This window comes from Lycium barbarum, chromosome 11 (assembly GCF_019175385.1).
Source record: "Lycium barbarum isolate Lr01 chromosome 11, ASM1917538v2, whole genome shotgun sequence".
NCBI lineage: Eukaryota > Viridiplantae > Streptophyta > Magnoliopsida > Solanales > Solanaceae > Lycium > Lycium barbarum.
Window position 1 is genome coordinate 24,484,029 of NC_083347.1, and position 15,684 is coordinate 24,499,712.

General features: G+C 33.9%; 1 protein-coding gene across 1 annotated transcript; it reads right to left on the bottom strand.

Moving 5' to 3' along the window:
* Positions 1 to 11,168: 11,168 nt before the first annotated feature.
* Positions 11,169 to 15,482, bottom strand: LOC132617318 (probable prolyl 4-hydroxylase 10). The gene is made up of 4 exons (XM_060332295.1): positions 14,461 to 15,482; positions 14,268 to 14,355; positions 14,057 to 14,117; positions 11,169 to 12,986 (listed from the first exon to the last, which is right to left on the bottom strand). The coding sequence occupies exons 1-4, from the start codon at positions 14,655 to 14,657 to the stop codon at positions 12,862 to 12,864; spliced, it is 471 nt and encodes a 156-aa protein (XP_060188278.1). The 5' UTR covers positions 14,658 to 15,482; the 3' UTR covers positions 11,169 to 12,861.
* Positions 15,483 to 15,684: the final 202 nt, after the last annotated feature.

Here is a 15,684-nt window from a genome sequence, read left to right on the forward strand (position 1 = left end):
TGCTAGAAAAATTAACCATCAGGGGTTAGTATCAGCTATGACAATAGTATAATTTAGCCATGTATTTACCTTTCTTTTTTAACCGATATTCGGTATTTGTTTTGATGATCTCATCTAGTTCAGATTCGTATTTTGTATGGTCCGTTAAAGGAAAGTCCCTATCTAAATTTTGTAGGTGAAGGGTCCATACTAGCTCAATATCAAGTTGACTTGATTTGTTTCACTTCTTGTTTTTCTTTTGTTCCCCCTGTATTGCATGGCATATTTTGTAGTAGAAGAGATTCCCAGAAAAGTAAATAAACACCTTCAAGGGAAAAGTTCTAGCTATTCATTCAAGCTTTATAAGCAAAAGGCGAAAAGAACATTTTTGACACAAAACAGTGCTATTGGCATTCAGACCCAAACAGAAAAAGGAACTAATTATGAATTATGCAATGTTGAAAGAGTTTGGTGTAGAGCGGTAGAAGTATTACACAGCCAAGTTATCTGTAGGTAATTACGTATAAATCTGATAAAAATAAAGTAATTAACTTATTATTTCTGATTAAAATTTACTGATAGTGTAAAAAACCTTTGCTCTATATAAATTTGATCTTTTTAAAGAAATATCATGCAATTCAAAATTTAACTAAAGGTAACTAATAAATTGTGGTCTAAAGAAAGAGATGATATAACACGTCTTAGGCCACCCCGTCATTTTCTCCCTTTCTTAATACTTTTTTCCTTTTTTTCTTTTTCATGAAGAATAAGCTCTTAGATGTAGCATTATCAGAGAGTCTAAAGGATAAACTAAATCAAAGGCAAGGTGGAAAATCCCGCACGCACTATCTGATTTTCATTTATTTTATTTTAAAAATTTCATGTCCATAACTCAAATCTCTTTATTTTATCATTAATGGCGCAACATTTTTGGTCTCTTATTTATTACTAGTAAAAATTATGATTTTAGTCCTTGTGATATTTAATTAAACACATTTAATTTTCATTTAATTGAATACACTTTTGATCACTTTGCTTAAAAATACGCAAAAATATATCATAATTAAACTGTTCCATCACTTATTCCTTACGTGAAATATTAAGCTCTGAAAATTATAATGCTCGGATGGTAATTAAACTTGAGCTTATCTCATGGATAAAATTTCCTTCCATTTCCATCCAATGCTTTTGTATATTTAAATCACGAGCTCTTAAAAAACATTGATAGGTTTCAGAATTGTAGCTTTATTTTTATTTTATTTTTCTTAATCGGCAGGTAATTTTCATGCTATTTCTTAAATATCTTTATTTTGTGATTATGAGTTACAACTCTTTTGAATATTTTAATTCCGTATCAAGGCCGTGCTCCCAGAAAGTGGTCTGAGGGTGTGAGGTTAACAAATGCTGCTATGTTCCAATTTTTTTTAATTTTTTTTTTCACTTTCACATTTTTTCTATCTTTTCGGTAAATCTACAAAATTTTCTTTTTGGCAAAATATCTACAATTTTAATTCTTATTAACATGTTAGTTTAACTTTTCATACATTTGTGTTGTAATATTTCATTTCCTTGGTAGAAATAAATGTATAAACTAAATATCGAGATTAATGCTTATATCATTGTTTTACTTATCTACAACAATTTTTTGTATTTTTCTTTCTTTCATTAAATGAACGGTTATTATATCTTATAGGAAAAGTATATTTCACAATTGCACAAAGCGTACACATGTTTATTAGTTTCTAAAAAACGTGTACTAGATGATTTAAAAAAGAAGGTAATTGACGGTTATTATATCTTATAGGAAAAGTATATTTCACAATTGCACGAAGCATATACATGTTCACTAGTTTCTAATAATCGTGTGTACTAGATGACTTGAAAAAGAAGGTAATTGACGCTTATTATATCTTATAGGAAAAGTATATTTTATAATTGCGCGAAGCGTATACACGTTCACTAGTTTCTAATAAATGTGTGTACTAGATGACTTGAAAAAAGAAGTTAATTGATGGTTATTATGTCTTATAAGAAAAGTATATTTCACAATTGCACGAAGCGTATACATGTTCACTAGTTTCTAATAAACGTGTGTACTAGATGACTGAAGGTAATTGACGATTATTATATCTTATAGGAAAAGTATATTTCACAATTACACAAAGTGTATACATGTTCACTAGTTTCTAATAAACGTGCGTACTAGATGACTGAAGGTAATTGACAGTTATTATATCTTATAGGAAAAGTATATTTCACAATTGCACGAAGCATATACATGTTCACTAGTTTCTCATAAATGTGTGTACTAGATGACTGAAGGTAATTGACTGTTATTATATCTTATAGGAAAAGTATATTTCACAATTGTACGAAGCGTATACATGTTCACTAGTTTCTAATAAACGTGTGTACTAGATGACTTGAAATAGAAGGTAATTGACAGTTATTATATCTTATAGGAAAAGAATATTTCACAATTGCACGAAGTGTATACATGTTCACTAGTTTCTAATAAATGTGTGTACTAGATGACCGAAGGTAATTGACGGTTATTATATCTTATAGGAAAAGTATATTTCACAATTGCACAAAGCGTATACATATTCACTAGTTTCTAATACACGTGTGTATTAGATGACTTGAAAAAGGAGTTAATTGACGGTTATTATATGTTATAGGAAAAATATATTTCACAATTGCACGAAGCGTATACATGTTCACTAGTTTCTAATAAACGTATGTACTAGATGCCTTGAAAAAGAAGGTAATTGACGGTTATTCTTCACATTGCGAACCTACATATCGTAAAAGCTATTGGTAATTTTGTTGTTGTAATAAAAGAAGGAAAAAGACTTACTCATATTCAGCGTCATATGATCACTATATTATAGATAAATAAGCACACATTTTCATCTCAATTCCACTCCCCTAATAAATTAATATAAGTTTGTTTGAGTGTAGGAAAACTTTTAGAACAAAGAAATACTATTAATAGTGGCTCTCTAGGACAAAACACAAATAATTAAAAGAACCGCTAATCAGTACTTATATAAAATTCTTAAGCATATTCCACATTTGTCATTTCTAATTTTGCATCAGCAAAATTACTCTGCCTGGCCAGTCTTGAACCTATTTTTGAGTCCTAAACGATTTCCGTATCCCTTAGTTTATAATTAATCAAAAAAAATCTTAAAGAAACTTATAATTAATCAGAACGTTTGTTCAAGAAATATTCCAATTTTCATATTAAGAAATGAGACGAGATATAAAGAAAAATATTATCCAAGTTGAGGGCAGTGGCGGAGTCAGGATTTTCATTCAGGGGGTTCAAAAATTCTAAAAGGTAAATACACGAAGAAGTTAAGGGGTTCAACATCTATTATATATACATAACAAAATAATTTTAACTTTAAAAATACACTGTAATTTTTCGCCTAGATGGTTCGGGAGCCAATGTGGCTCCGCCCCTGGTTGAGGGATCTTGAGATTATCACGGCTCTGTCTTAACTAACATAAGATAATCTTGAAGATACGTAGCCTTTTTATGATGTAATACAAGTGATGTGATATTTTTTGTTCCTTTGCCAATTTTTTACTATCTTCGTCCACTTTTATTTATCCATATATTCTAAAAATAGATTTACACTTTTACATGTCACTTTTAGCATATTAAGAGAAATATTTTTTTTTTTCTGTTTTGCCTATAATATTAATTACTCATTTCAAATCATCTTTCAAATTCATTAAAAATATGCAACAATTAATATAAATATTATGATAAATTAAACACTTTATTTATTATCTCTTAAAGAATATATAAAGTTTATAGTGAATAAGTAAAAGTGAACGGAGAGAGTAAGTCTTTAAGAAAGGAACTTACGATGCAATTGCCAACTTGACCCTGGTCTTCCGCTACATGACAATTGAGTACTGTGCCTCTACTAACACGCTTACCCCACACACCACGAATTTCCAATTAGTAGATTTTTCAGAGAGTTGACATGGTCACCACACTTGTCCTTTTTATGTTTGTGAAATTGAGAAGAATGTCTGGTCTACCATGAAACATAGAAAGAGATATTTATCTCCCGACTACCTAGCCCAAATTTTAACGCGTGGGTTGACTGATATGTAGAGGTCAGTGTGAATAAGGGATTCATATTCAAGATAAATTGTGGGATTAATATGTTATCTCATGTTTGGTGCAATTGTTGATTCCGAAAGTAACAATCTCGGGACTCGGGATGATTTATTATAATTATGATATTATTTTTATATCATAATCTGTGAATAATAATTTCGAAATTACTAATCGCAGAATAAAATAACAAAATGATTCATCCATCCTTCTCTAAGTTTTTCTCGCAAAGTCTCAAGATATTATTGTCAAACCAAATATATACCATTAAATAATCTCGTTATTATTAAAAAGGGTATTACAATCAGGTTATTATTCAGTAATGATATTATAATTCCGGATAACATGTTGCAAGGTTATTTGTCTTATTTTTCAGATATTAATCCAATTATTAGAGGCAGATATCTGTAGTTTACCTTTCATTAGGTGACTTGATAAGTGTCATTTTTTTTTGTTTTGTATTGTTAGCATATTATATCTAAACTCATCCAAAATAAATGGTTTTGATTGTGGAAAATGATTTTTTTTGTTACACACGGTAGAATTTTTAGCAACTAAATGTGATTGTCTTAGTCCTACTCCCTTGTCCCAATTTAAGTGTATTAGTTTGATTGAGCACGAAATTTAAGAAATAAAGAGAAACTTTTGAATCTTGTGGTCTTAAATTAAAGATGTGCGCAGTCCTTTAAATCTTGTGGTCTTAAACTTGCCATGTAGAATGTTAATATTAAAAAACTTACTAAATATAAAAAGAAACACTTTTTTTTGAGACAGATCAATAAGGAAAGTAAGATACTTAATTGTGACGAAGGGAGTGTTTATTGTTGCCATTTAAAGAAAAAAGGTGAATAGTTTTAAAAAACCAATTTAATAATTCTAGAAAGGCATAAAGTGCGAGGATCCACATCCATGTAGCAGTGAGACACAAATGACCAACTATGTCTCCCTGAAATTGAACCCAAAGGCTAAGGTGCCGTTTGGCCATAAAAGTTATTCACTTTTTTCTGATTTTTTTTTTATTTTTTTTTATTTTTGGGCGTTTGGCCATAAATATTCCGAACACAACTTGAAGTTGTATTTCGAAATACCAAAAACTCAAAAAATTTATTTTTCAAAATTTTTTCACTTTTTTACAATTACATTTCACCAAAAACTATAATTTCAAAAACTATGGCCAAACACAATTCCAATTCCAACTTCAAAAATTTCAAAAAAAGTGAATTTGTTTTTGGTATCTATGGCCAAACGCCTACTAAATATCTGATTGTACATTTGTATGGAAAAGCAAACTCCAACGCCAACTAAAAACCCAGATATCATGTATCTTCATCTCTGTAAAATTGGCTGTCCATAAGCTTCTGATTGATTCTCAGGAGGATTGGATCATCTGGCTGTTATTTTTATTTTTATATTTATTTTTTCTCAAGTCCATTTAAGAACAATTTTGTTGGAGTGGGTATAATGACACCTATACAACAAGCACATATACAGCATATTGACAAGTAAGATCAAATAAAATAATACTTTATCCTCAGCATATTAGATGTCTTTATTTGTGTTAATACTGTTAACTAGCACCACTGTGATATAACGTTGTCTTTTGGTTCACATACATATTAGTTATGCTAAATAAATTGTATTCTTATTTCACATTCTATTTAATTAATGTAGTAGCGAAGTCAGAATTTGAAATTTATGAGTTCTAAACTTGCCACAGAATTTATAACTCGTTTTAATTACTGTGAACTCATAGCTCACTTTAGTTACTTGGTTCATTGCTAAATATTTATACGCATTTAATGAATTTCTTAATATAAATAAGGGGATAAGCAAAACTAAAGAATCCATCCATACCCTTACCTAATATTTAGCTCCATCCCTATATTCATTGATCTTAATGCATGTATTATATAATACCGTTAAACGTAGCATTAATCATTAGTGAGTTATCTTCTCTTATACGGTCAAACAAATGCTGCCGTAATTGTAACTTGTAAGGAGTTTATTTTCCGAAACTTATACTAGAATTACTTTTTTCATTGCTCTAACCAATGTTTTAACGGATAGGGGGAGGGTGGATCGATCATTTTGGCTATGTATCAAAATTTACTTATTTACAACTCTATTTAGATAAAATTATGCAATAGTGTCGCCTGTTAGCTTTTGTGCCTTATATTTTTCTAAATATACGTTTTTTTTTTTTGGGGGCATGTATATCAGGTTACACTGCTCCTTGCTAAAGAGAGTTAATTAATCCTTATTGTTAGATGCAAAAGCCAAGGAGCGACAATTCACGTGGCACTGTGTTTTATGAAAGAGATGCCACTGCACCTATCAAAAAGCAGATTTGGTGAAAAGATGCACTTTTGCAGACAAAGACTACCCACCTGCTTCTCTTTTATTGCTAATTTGCTATATACAACTAAATAGCAAAGACTAGGAGAGACAACATTTCACCAAGAAATAATTGGACAGACTTCTTAGTTGATAATTATGTCTTGGTCCAAAACTTAGCTGTTTTCATAATTGACTATAGGCTATAGCTGCTCTCAAAAAAGAAATTAAGATAAGGACAATGGTGTAAAGGTTACAAACACAAATTCCTGGATATTTTACCTCTTATCCAACAGTTTTGAGGGCCACTACTTAGGGTAGAAGTAGGATTTCAATTCAAATTGGGAAAAGGGCCTGATTTGCCCCTCTACTTTGAGAAATGATTCATATTTACCTCTCGTTATACTATCAGTCCACTTATACTCCTACCGTTAGAATAGTGGTAATATTGTTGACACCCAATTTTGTCCATCCTTTATTTAATTTTATTTACTCGGGCTTCTAAATTTATTGACAAGCTAAATACTTTATTTTCACTGTTTTATTTTTATTGATACTACTATTAATATCGCTACTTTTATTTTCAACATTACTAACATTACTTTGTCAAAATTTTAAATGATTCGTCATCGTTTCATTTTCGGGTTTGGACTCGTTAAATTAATTACAAGACAACACTTTGTTAAATCCTTATTCTTTTCTACATATTAATTATTAATTGTTTTTACATAGTATATATTGTAATAGTTATTAAATTAGAAACCCAAAAATATTTAAATAAAGGAGGAAGGATCAACAATTTTCAGCCAAATTAATGACCCAAAATACATGACCATTTCTTACCCGTCCAGCCCATTATCCATTGAAATAAATCAGCCCGCCAGTCCATATTTGATTATTTTCGGACCAGTCCCTACAACCAGCCCACATATTCTACCCGACCCGGCCCATCTTTACCCCTAAAAACAAAACCTAATCTCTTTCTCTTCTTCATCTCCTCACAGCCGCCCCCCCCCCCCCCCCCTCTCTCTCTCTCTCTTTCCCTTCCTCTCTCCTCCCTCATCTTTTTCCCCCACGTTGCCTCTGCCACTTCCATCTTCCTTTGTCTCTCACGCACCTGCTCGCCTCCACTTTTCTCTGTTCTCCACGCTCACTGCCACCCCCATTCCCTCCTGTCCCCCGCTCCTTCGTTTCTCTCTCATACACTCCTCTCTCTCCTCACTCTATAAAGGGAGGGATTTTCAGTATTTTGAAGGGGGGATTTTCAGATTTTTGGAGGATTTTTTCAGTTTTGAGGGACAGAACATATTCCAAACTTAATTTTCCTTTTCCGGTGAAATTTAGCCGCGACCAACAATTACTCTATTTTCATTTTTTCGTTTTGAAACTTTAGTTACTTTAATCGGGTTCGGGTTCGTTCGAGTTCGAGCATAAATCCGAGACCTCGATGCCCCATTTCACCGTACACGCAAAAGGTCAGCAACCCCCTATTCTCTTTTTATATTATTGCATCTTTATGTTCCTCTGAATGTTTTTAGTGTTTTATCTGTTTTAATTCGGTTTTTGCTATGTCTGTTTTGTTGCCTGTCTAGTTTAGTTCTCATGCTTCAAGATGAGGTTTATCCTCTGTTCAGTTTAATTATAACGTTTCTAATTTAGTTAATAGTGCTTAATGTGGTATCTATGTCCTGTTTAGCCTGGGTTATCATGTTTAATTTGTTAATTCAGTTACTAATATGATTAGGTAATTTGTCCGTAAGACAGTCGATTTTAACGGGTATTATGTGTTGCCCAGTGTTGGTTCCTTGATAAATGATTTAGTTTAAACAGGATGCTTAACTTAAATTTTGAATTTGGTTCCTATAGAAGGATGAAAGGTTATGCAAACAGAGTTCATGAAGTGACAGTCGAATATTAGGTATAATTAGCATTGTTCATTCTTGTTGTTAGAAGATGGTAAAAAACAGTCTAGCAGGGAGTTAAGACTGACATTATATATTGAATATAGAAACTGTTATCTCCCCTTATATGATTTTATGGTTTGGCATGTTGATAAGTTCTCGTTCTTATGAAAAGAGTTAAAGTCTAGATTCAAAATCAAAAGCTTGTTCTAAGTTCAAAAATGGAAACTGTTAACTTAAAAAATATGGTGTGTATATGTGAACTGTATCAAATAAAGTGTGATGAATCAGTCCCCTATGTTTGAAACAAATATCATTTTGCTTTTGTATTGTATGCAAGTCCTGTGATAATATAATTGTTTTTCATTCGGTATTACTTTATATGACCTCTGTCGAGTTTGAAAGGGATAAGCTAGTCATTAGTTTGTTAACTTATGATTATACCTGTTTGGATTTGTGTGAGCTTATGTAAAGTATAAAGGGTATGTTATTTATACTCCTGCATTAGCATACTGCCCATTAGGAATCTGTCTACTTGTGTAAGTGATTAGCTTGATTACATTGTGCTGGTTTGGGATATCTTGTTTAGTTAGAGCTGCTGAGAACACATAGGCAGCATGCTTGATGATGTATCCTGACTCAACCATTGCATTGTTTTTTAAAACATCTTACTCTACCTACATTCTATGTGTATCACCTTTAATGTCATTATCCATATCTCATGTCTTCATTCACCAAGCTCCTATTTCCTGTTAACAAGATCATGTCCCATGCTCATTGTATTATTATCTGGGCTGCTTAAGTGTATGATATCTCTCTGGTAACCTCATCATCAATCCTGTCCACCTGAAACATTTCTCTTGTGGTATATCATGATTTTGTTGCTCCCTCAATTTGACTCATATGGGATCATACGTGTATACAGTAGCATTGGACTTAGGCTTATGTGTTAACTAGTACCTGGAGAGGTTGTTTGACTGTCTAGATTCTGTACTTAAGACCCATCCATGTTAGTTTTGCACAGTTGGTTTCCCTCTTTGGAATCCTATGGGGTCGTATTTCAGTCTAGACATATTTATTGATTGTGAGCATTCACTTTTGTCACGCCCCGAACCATGGCCTGGACGTAACACGGCACTCGGTGCCTGACTACATGTGACCGAGCGAACCACATGACTTGCTGAACTAACATGATTTCATATTATAAGCGGAATATGACGTGAATGCATGATCAACCTTTGTACAACATAATAGGTCATATTACATAATAAAGTACTTGTTTAAACATGAGTGTGCCCAAATGTCCATATGACTTCAAATGTCTATCATGACATAACTGATTTGTCTAGTCTATGAAACCTCTATTTGAGTTTGGACTGGAAGTCATACGTACTGGGATAAGGCCCCCAGCATACCTTTACATGCAAAACTACATAGAGAAGACAATGCTTAAAACCCCGAATGAAATGGGGCTCACCAATAAGCTAGCACGAGCAAATCCTAATGATCAGAAGCGTCGTCCTGTAAATCCGTACCTGCATCGTGAAATACAGGCCCCCGGGAAATAAAAGGGGACGTCAGCACATTGAATGTACCGGTATGTAAAGCAACCGGAAGAACAACATGGGACATAGAATAACATGATAGGAACTAAAAACTGAAAACTGGGACATGAACATGAGCATGAGCATGAGTACATAACATAGAATTGAAACTGAAACTGAGTACTGAAACTGAACATAAAACATGAGTACTGTAAGCATGAGATAATCTGAAATGATCTGTAATAATCTGTAATACCGACATAAACCACCACGGGGAGAAGCGTGGAGTCTGATCTCTGCCCGATCAGCTAAGCCATCTCGTACCTTGCCGGGGCACGAGACATGAACATAACATAAATGGATCCAAATCCCTCAATGGGGAACATATAAAGGAATCGTCCTACTGGGCGGAGCGATTCTTATCCTACGTTGGCATACGTAGTTTCAGGCTATCTGAGCCTTCTCGGTATTATTACAACTCCCGAACATGAAAATAATATAGTTGGCTAAGAAGCCCATGACTTTCGTGAATTAACTTGTACTTGTCTTGAAATCATGATTTCACGAAAGGACTTGTAAACATATTTTCATGAAATAACTTGTAAAAATAACTCATGCAGTTTCATATGAACATAATGAGAACACATGAGAAAGAATTCATGATTCATGGATTAAGCTAGGATTCCTAATGTCCGAAATGGAGGTTTAGGAACACAATAGCGAACATACATATGGAATTCATGTTCATACATACATACATAATTACGGGCTACCAATACATTGGGTTTAATGCCCTAGGAGTTGAACTTCATAGAATTTACTAAACGGATCACGGGGAAGAACATAGAAGTTCCCACATGTGGATGGAAGTTCTACATACCTTAACCTTCCGCTTTTGAGCGTATCACAATGTCCTTCACCCCCTTCAACTTCAATCTATAGCATACAAGTCATAGGGATTCTATATTAGCAACAATATCCATGTTTTGTTCATCTAAGCATTTTATCAAACACTTAGTGGGCATGAAGCTCTATAACCCTCATTAATGGTGTTTTCTTCACCAAATCCCCATTCTCTTACTTCTAGTCATTTCTACAATCCCATTTAGATGCAATTAACATCATTCTTCATAATCCATATGAATACAACAATCCCAAATCAACAACCCAACAATTCTAACATAGTTCATATAATTATCTTCAACAACCCAATCATTATTCTCCCAATAAATCATCAATTCACAATTATAAATGATTTGGGAGTAGAAATATTACCTTTTGGGTAGTCACCACGAAATCAACACTCCCAAGCCCGATCTTTAGCTTAAAATGACGACCACAACTCGTACTACACTTTATCCTTCACGAGCTTTAGGATTCGGGGCCTTAAAATTGGTTGATTTTCTCCTTCTTCTCTCTAAATTTCTCTCTCTCTTTTTCCTCTCTCTAAAATATGAAATGAGGGGAAAAAATGAGGCTTCTAGGGTTTCATTTTCTTTAAATACCAAGGGAAAATGGGTTGACCCAACTTGAAAACGGGTCGGGACTGTTCTGTCTTAAAACGTCCATATCTCCCAATCCCGACGTCGCCTGTGAACCCACAACCTATGGTTGGAAAGATATTTCAATAATCTACAACTTTCATTCTTTGAGTTTTCCCAAATTCTCAACTTACGATGGGGTTATGGCCTCCCGAAGTCAGTTGACCCGAATCTCAAATGCGGACCAAAACGCGCCCACGTTACGGTACCGTAACACAGGGTACGGACCGTAACGTCGCGTCGTACCCTGATGAAAATTTCCAGAAACTTTCTGGAAATTTTCCCTGTGTTACGGTCCGATGTTACGGTCCGTAACACAAGGTACGATCCGTAACACGAAGGGACGGACCGTATCTTGATGAAAATTTCCAGTGAGGTTCTGGAAATTTCGTCTGTGTTACGGTACACTGTTACGGTCCGTAACACGAGTTACGGTCCGTAACTCGTCACCGTAACGCAGGCGATTTTCCAGCGAACAGGCTTCAGTCAATGGGGCATAACTTTTTGCACATATATCCATTTAATCCCCATAATATACCGTTGGAAATCTTGTTAATAGGGCTACAACTTTCAACAAGGAAGTTCTTCCAGATTCACAACAGATCAAGGAGTTATCGTTGCCCGAAATAGACCTGTCAACCCACTAGAACTTTAATGATATGAGTTTAAACTTGGTTCCATGATGCGGGGTGTTACAACTTTATACTTGTTTTACTTTTTTATCTCATGGACTTTGCATTGTTATTGTAACTCAGTTCTTCTTTCTTTTTCTTAGTTTCAATTCTATTCAGTTGATTCTGTGTGCCTACTAATGCCTAAATCTTTGAATGTTCAAGTCCGCAATAGTTCCTTCTTGCACTTAGCTGCCATTGCATGAAAATTAATTCGAAACACTGATTGCAAATTGGTTTGAAATCTCACATGTATTCTTGATAAATGGTCACTCATTTAATCATCAGAACCCAAGCCTTGATGCCTGATTGGTTACACTTATGCTCCAAATACTCATGTTGACTTACCTTCGCATATTCCCTCTCTGACTTCCTGTTTGTGGTACGATATACCTCGAAGTATACATGATATATGAACCTCAGTATACACCAAGTTTATATAAGGGTCGCGTATCAGTGTATACCTTTCAGGTATACCAGGTATACCCTGAATACTGTGCACATATTAGTCATTACATATGTCTAAACTTTGGCACACGTCTAATGCATAATAGACGTTATACGGTTTGATTCAGTCGTGTTTGGTTGTCGCCTTATTTATACGTAGTAAATGTGTGGTGGCTGAGTTGTGTATACATGAAGTATATTTAAAATATACACAGAATATACAATCTGTTAATTTGTTTTGAGTTCATATTTCATATGTTTAACATTATTCATTGATCGTATATTAATCATTTTCTTTCGTTTTTATGCATGACTACCGCATACGAGTCCGAGGGACTCGTTTTCTTCCACATTCGGCGTTGGGCTTAAAGCCCAACATGACCTCTTTGTGTCCAGCCCGTCTGCAGCCAAAAATAGAAAACAAATTTCTGGGCCAAAGCCCAATAAGCAGGAACAACATTCAGCAACAATATATAAAAGATTTTGGGTCGAAGCCCAACAGCAAACAGATCACAACAATCTAAAATGGGCTGAGCCCATTTACATTACATCTACTCCTCCATTTTGTTTTGTGCGCATTTAATGTGTATTGTATGGCTAACATTTTTGTTTGTTAATTTAGATGAACCTTAGTGACATTAAGGGGTTAGTTTAGTAATGGGTAGTTAATTCCACAAATTACATTCTCTTCTATTTATATTCTAAACTATTTATAGTATCTATAACATTTATTTGGAGTAATTGATCTTCAAATAGCATGCCTACACATTCTTGATTTAAAGGAATCATTTTTCATTCTTACCATCTTAGAATTTTCAAAACATCACAAATTTCACACTAATGTTAGCTTATTCTAAGAAATAAAAGGCAAATTTGTTTCAACGGATAACTCTTTCACTTTAGTTCCTTTCTAACACTTGAAGTACATATTTGTTCAAAAGAACCTTCACACAATATACATTAAACTAATAGTCTTTCTATGAAACCTTTAAAATTTATTTAATATTAATCTTACAATAACTCTTTTTAATTTGTGAGTCGGCATAACTCACTTTTCTCCAAATACATATAAACATTACATGTTCCGCTTCTTTTAGTTTATTTTAACTAAACTCTTTTATGCAACTACTATTTTCTACAAGTTTTACTTTAAATAACTTTAGCAATACTTACAAGATATTTTCTTAAATATTTAAGTATTACATCTACATTTTAGCTTTAAATAATTAACATAAGTCCGGTCGGTTAACCATTGTTAATGAGTCTTAAAGGATGCCTAATACCTTCCCTTTAAACTAATTGAACCCTTACCTAGAATCATTTGGTTTCGCAGACCTTAAACAGAGTTAACTTTAAACATAACTTTAATAAACTTTAGGTGTCCTAATTCACCATAAATAATTAGGTGGCGACTCCTTAAAATAAACAAAAAATAGGAATCACCAATATGTTGTACTCTACTTTAACCCGGTTAAAATGAGGTATAACAAATATTTACCCCTATATTTAACCCTTGTCCACTGTGACCAATGTCGTGGGCCAGGCCTGTCCACTGTGTCCTGTTACATTGTCACATAAGAGGCCATGTCAGCAATCCCAATTAAATGAGTCTTAAAATTAAAAGACCAAATGATGCCTTCTTCTTCTTATTTAAATGCCATTAAAATGCCTGCTTAAAAAACAAATAATGAAATCTTTAAGAGAGATACCAAGAAGTTATGGTAAACATAGGCTCTTGGTTCTAAAGAAATCACTTCAACCCACTGATCTTTTTTTCCATCGTCATCATCATCTTGTCTGCACCCAAAACAAAACAAAAAAATTAGCTATCAGATCCCTACACCAATTGCCATAAGAAAAAACAAAAAACAATCAGCAAAATTCAACTCAATTGAATGGTACCTTTGAACAGTGTTGTGTGCTGTAGAGCTAAGATCATGTGCTTTCTGAGAACCCTTTGAACTACTAGGAATGGAGATAATTCGGAAAGCAAGAAAAATGAGACCCACAAATGACAACAAAATAAATCCACCAAAGATTAGTGTAGAATTTGAGGATTTTCGAGGCCCAACTCGGGAATGTCTCCCTTTAGCTGTCATTGCTCCTCAAATCTGTAGTAACAATCAAGAACTGAATTTGCAAATCTTGAATTTTTTGAAGATCTGAATAAGACTTTGATTCGGCCCATGGGACTTGGGATCACAGCTCGTGGGTGTTTTTTTAGGTGAAGAAAACGGAGGGGTTTTTTATATTTAGTGGAGAAATGGGTCGGTTTATGGGTGACATGGCCTTTTATGTGGCATAGAATTTCCACCGTGGCATTTATTTAAAAGCCCATTGGCCATGGTGGACAGGGGGTTAAAAATAGGGACAAATGTTTTAACTATTGTAATGGTAGGGGTATAAATGGACTGATAGTATAACGGGGGTAAATATGAACCTTTTTCCAAAGTAGAGGGGTAAATCAAGCCCTTTTCCCATTCAAATTTCCAAGTTTAGACCACTGCTGGAAAATAACAATAGATGTTCCACCCCCTCGGTTTCTAGTCGATATAATTATTTTCATTCAGACACTCGAGTGTTGCTTAACCGACGATGACTTGAGTGAAAACCAATGGGAGACAAACAAATCAAATTATAAGCACTAAATGAGAGATAAGCCCCAGTGGGCAGTGGGTAGAGTTACTCGAAATCGGTGCTAATGAGAGATAAATTCAGGTGGGCAGAGTTATTTGATACCTGCATTAGTGAGACTTAACACATGCCCCGTGGAATAGTCGAAGTGCACGCAAGCTGACTCGTACACCGTCGTTATCCAAAGCAAAAAAAAGCCTATCTTCATTTAGCTAGTAGCTCAACAACTTGTAGAATTTCATCCTCATCCCTTCAGAACTTGAGTCCACATTGTCGAGCAGTTCCACACGTAGCACTCCAAATGCTTACAGAACATATTCATAACCATGCAAATCTGATTCATGATGATGTAGAAATAGCAACGTGTCTCTACCCGGTAAAGCTAAGTAGTTCCAAATGCAACGGATCAACAAGAGCATGGCTATAATAAAATCAGAAGAAGGATACAAAGTAAATCAAAAAAATAGTTTTTCTTCTTTTTTTCAGCTTCTT

What these genes read in the sequence shown, in the direction of transcription:
- LOC132617318 (XM_060332295.1), bottom strand. Translation starts at nt 14,657, where the DNA reads ATGACAGCTAAAGGGAGACATTCCCGAGTTGGGCCTCGAAAATCCTCA. An exon ending in GCACACAACACTGTTCAAAG is followed by an intron (nt 14,356 to 14,460) that starts GTACCATTCAAT and finishes TTTTGGGTGCAG; the next exon opens with ACAAGATGATGATGACGATG. An exon ending in GACAAGGGTTAAATATAGGG is followed by an intron (nt 12,987 to 14,056) that starts GTAAATATTTGT and finishes GCTTTGGCCCAG; the next exon opens with AAATTTGTTTTCTATTTTTG.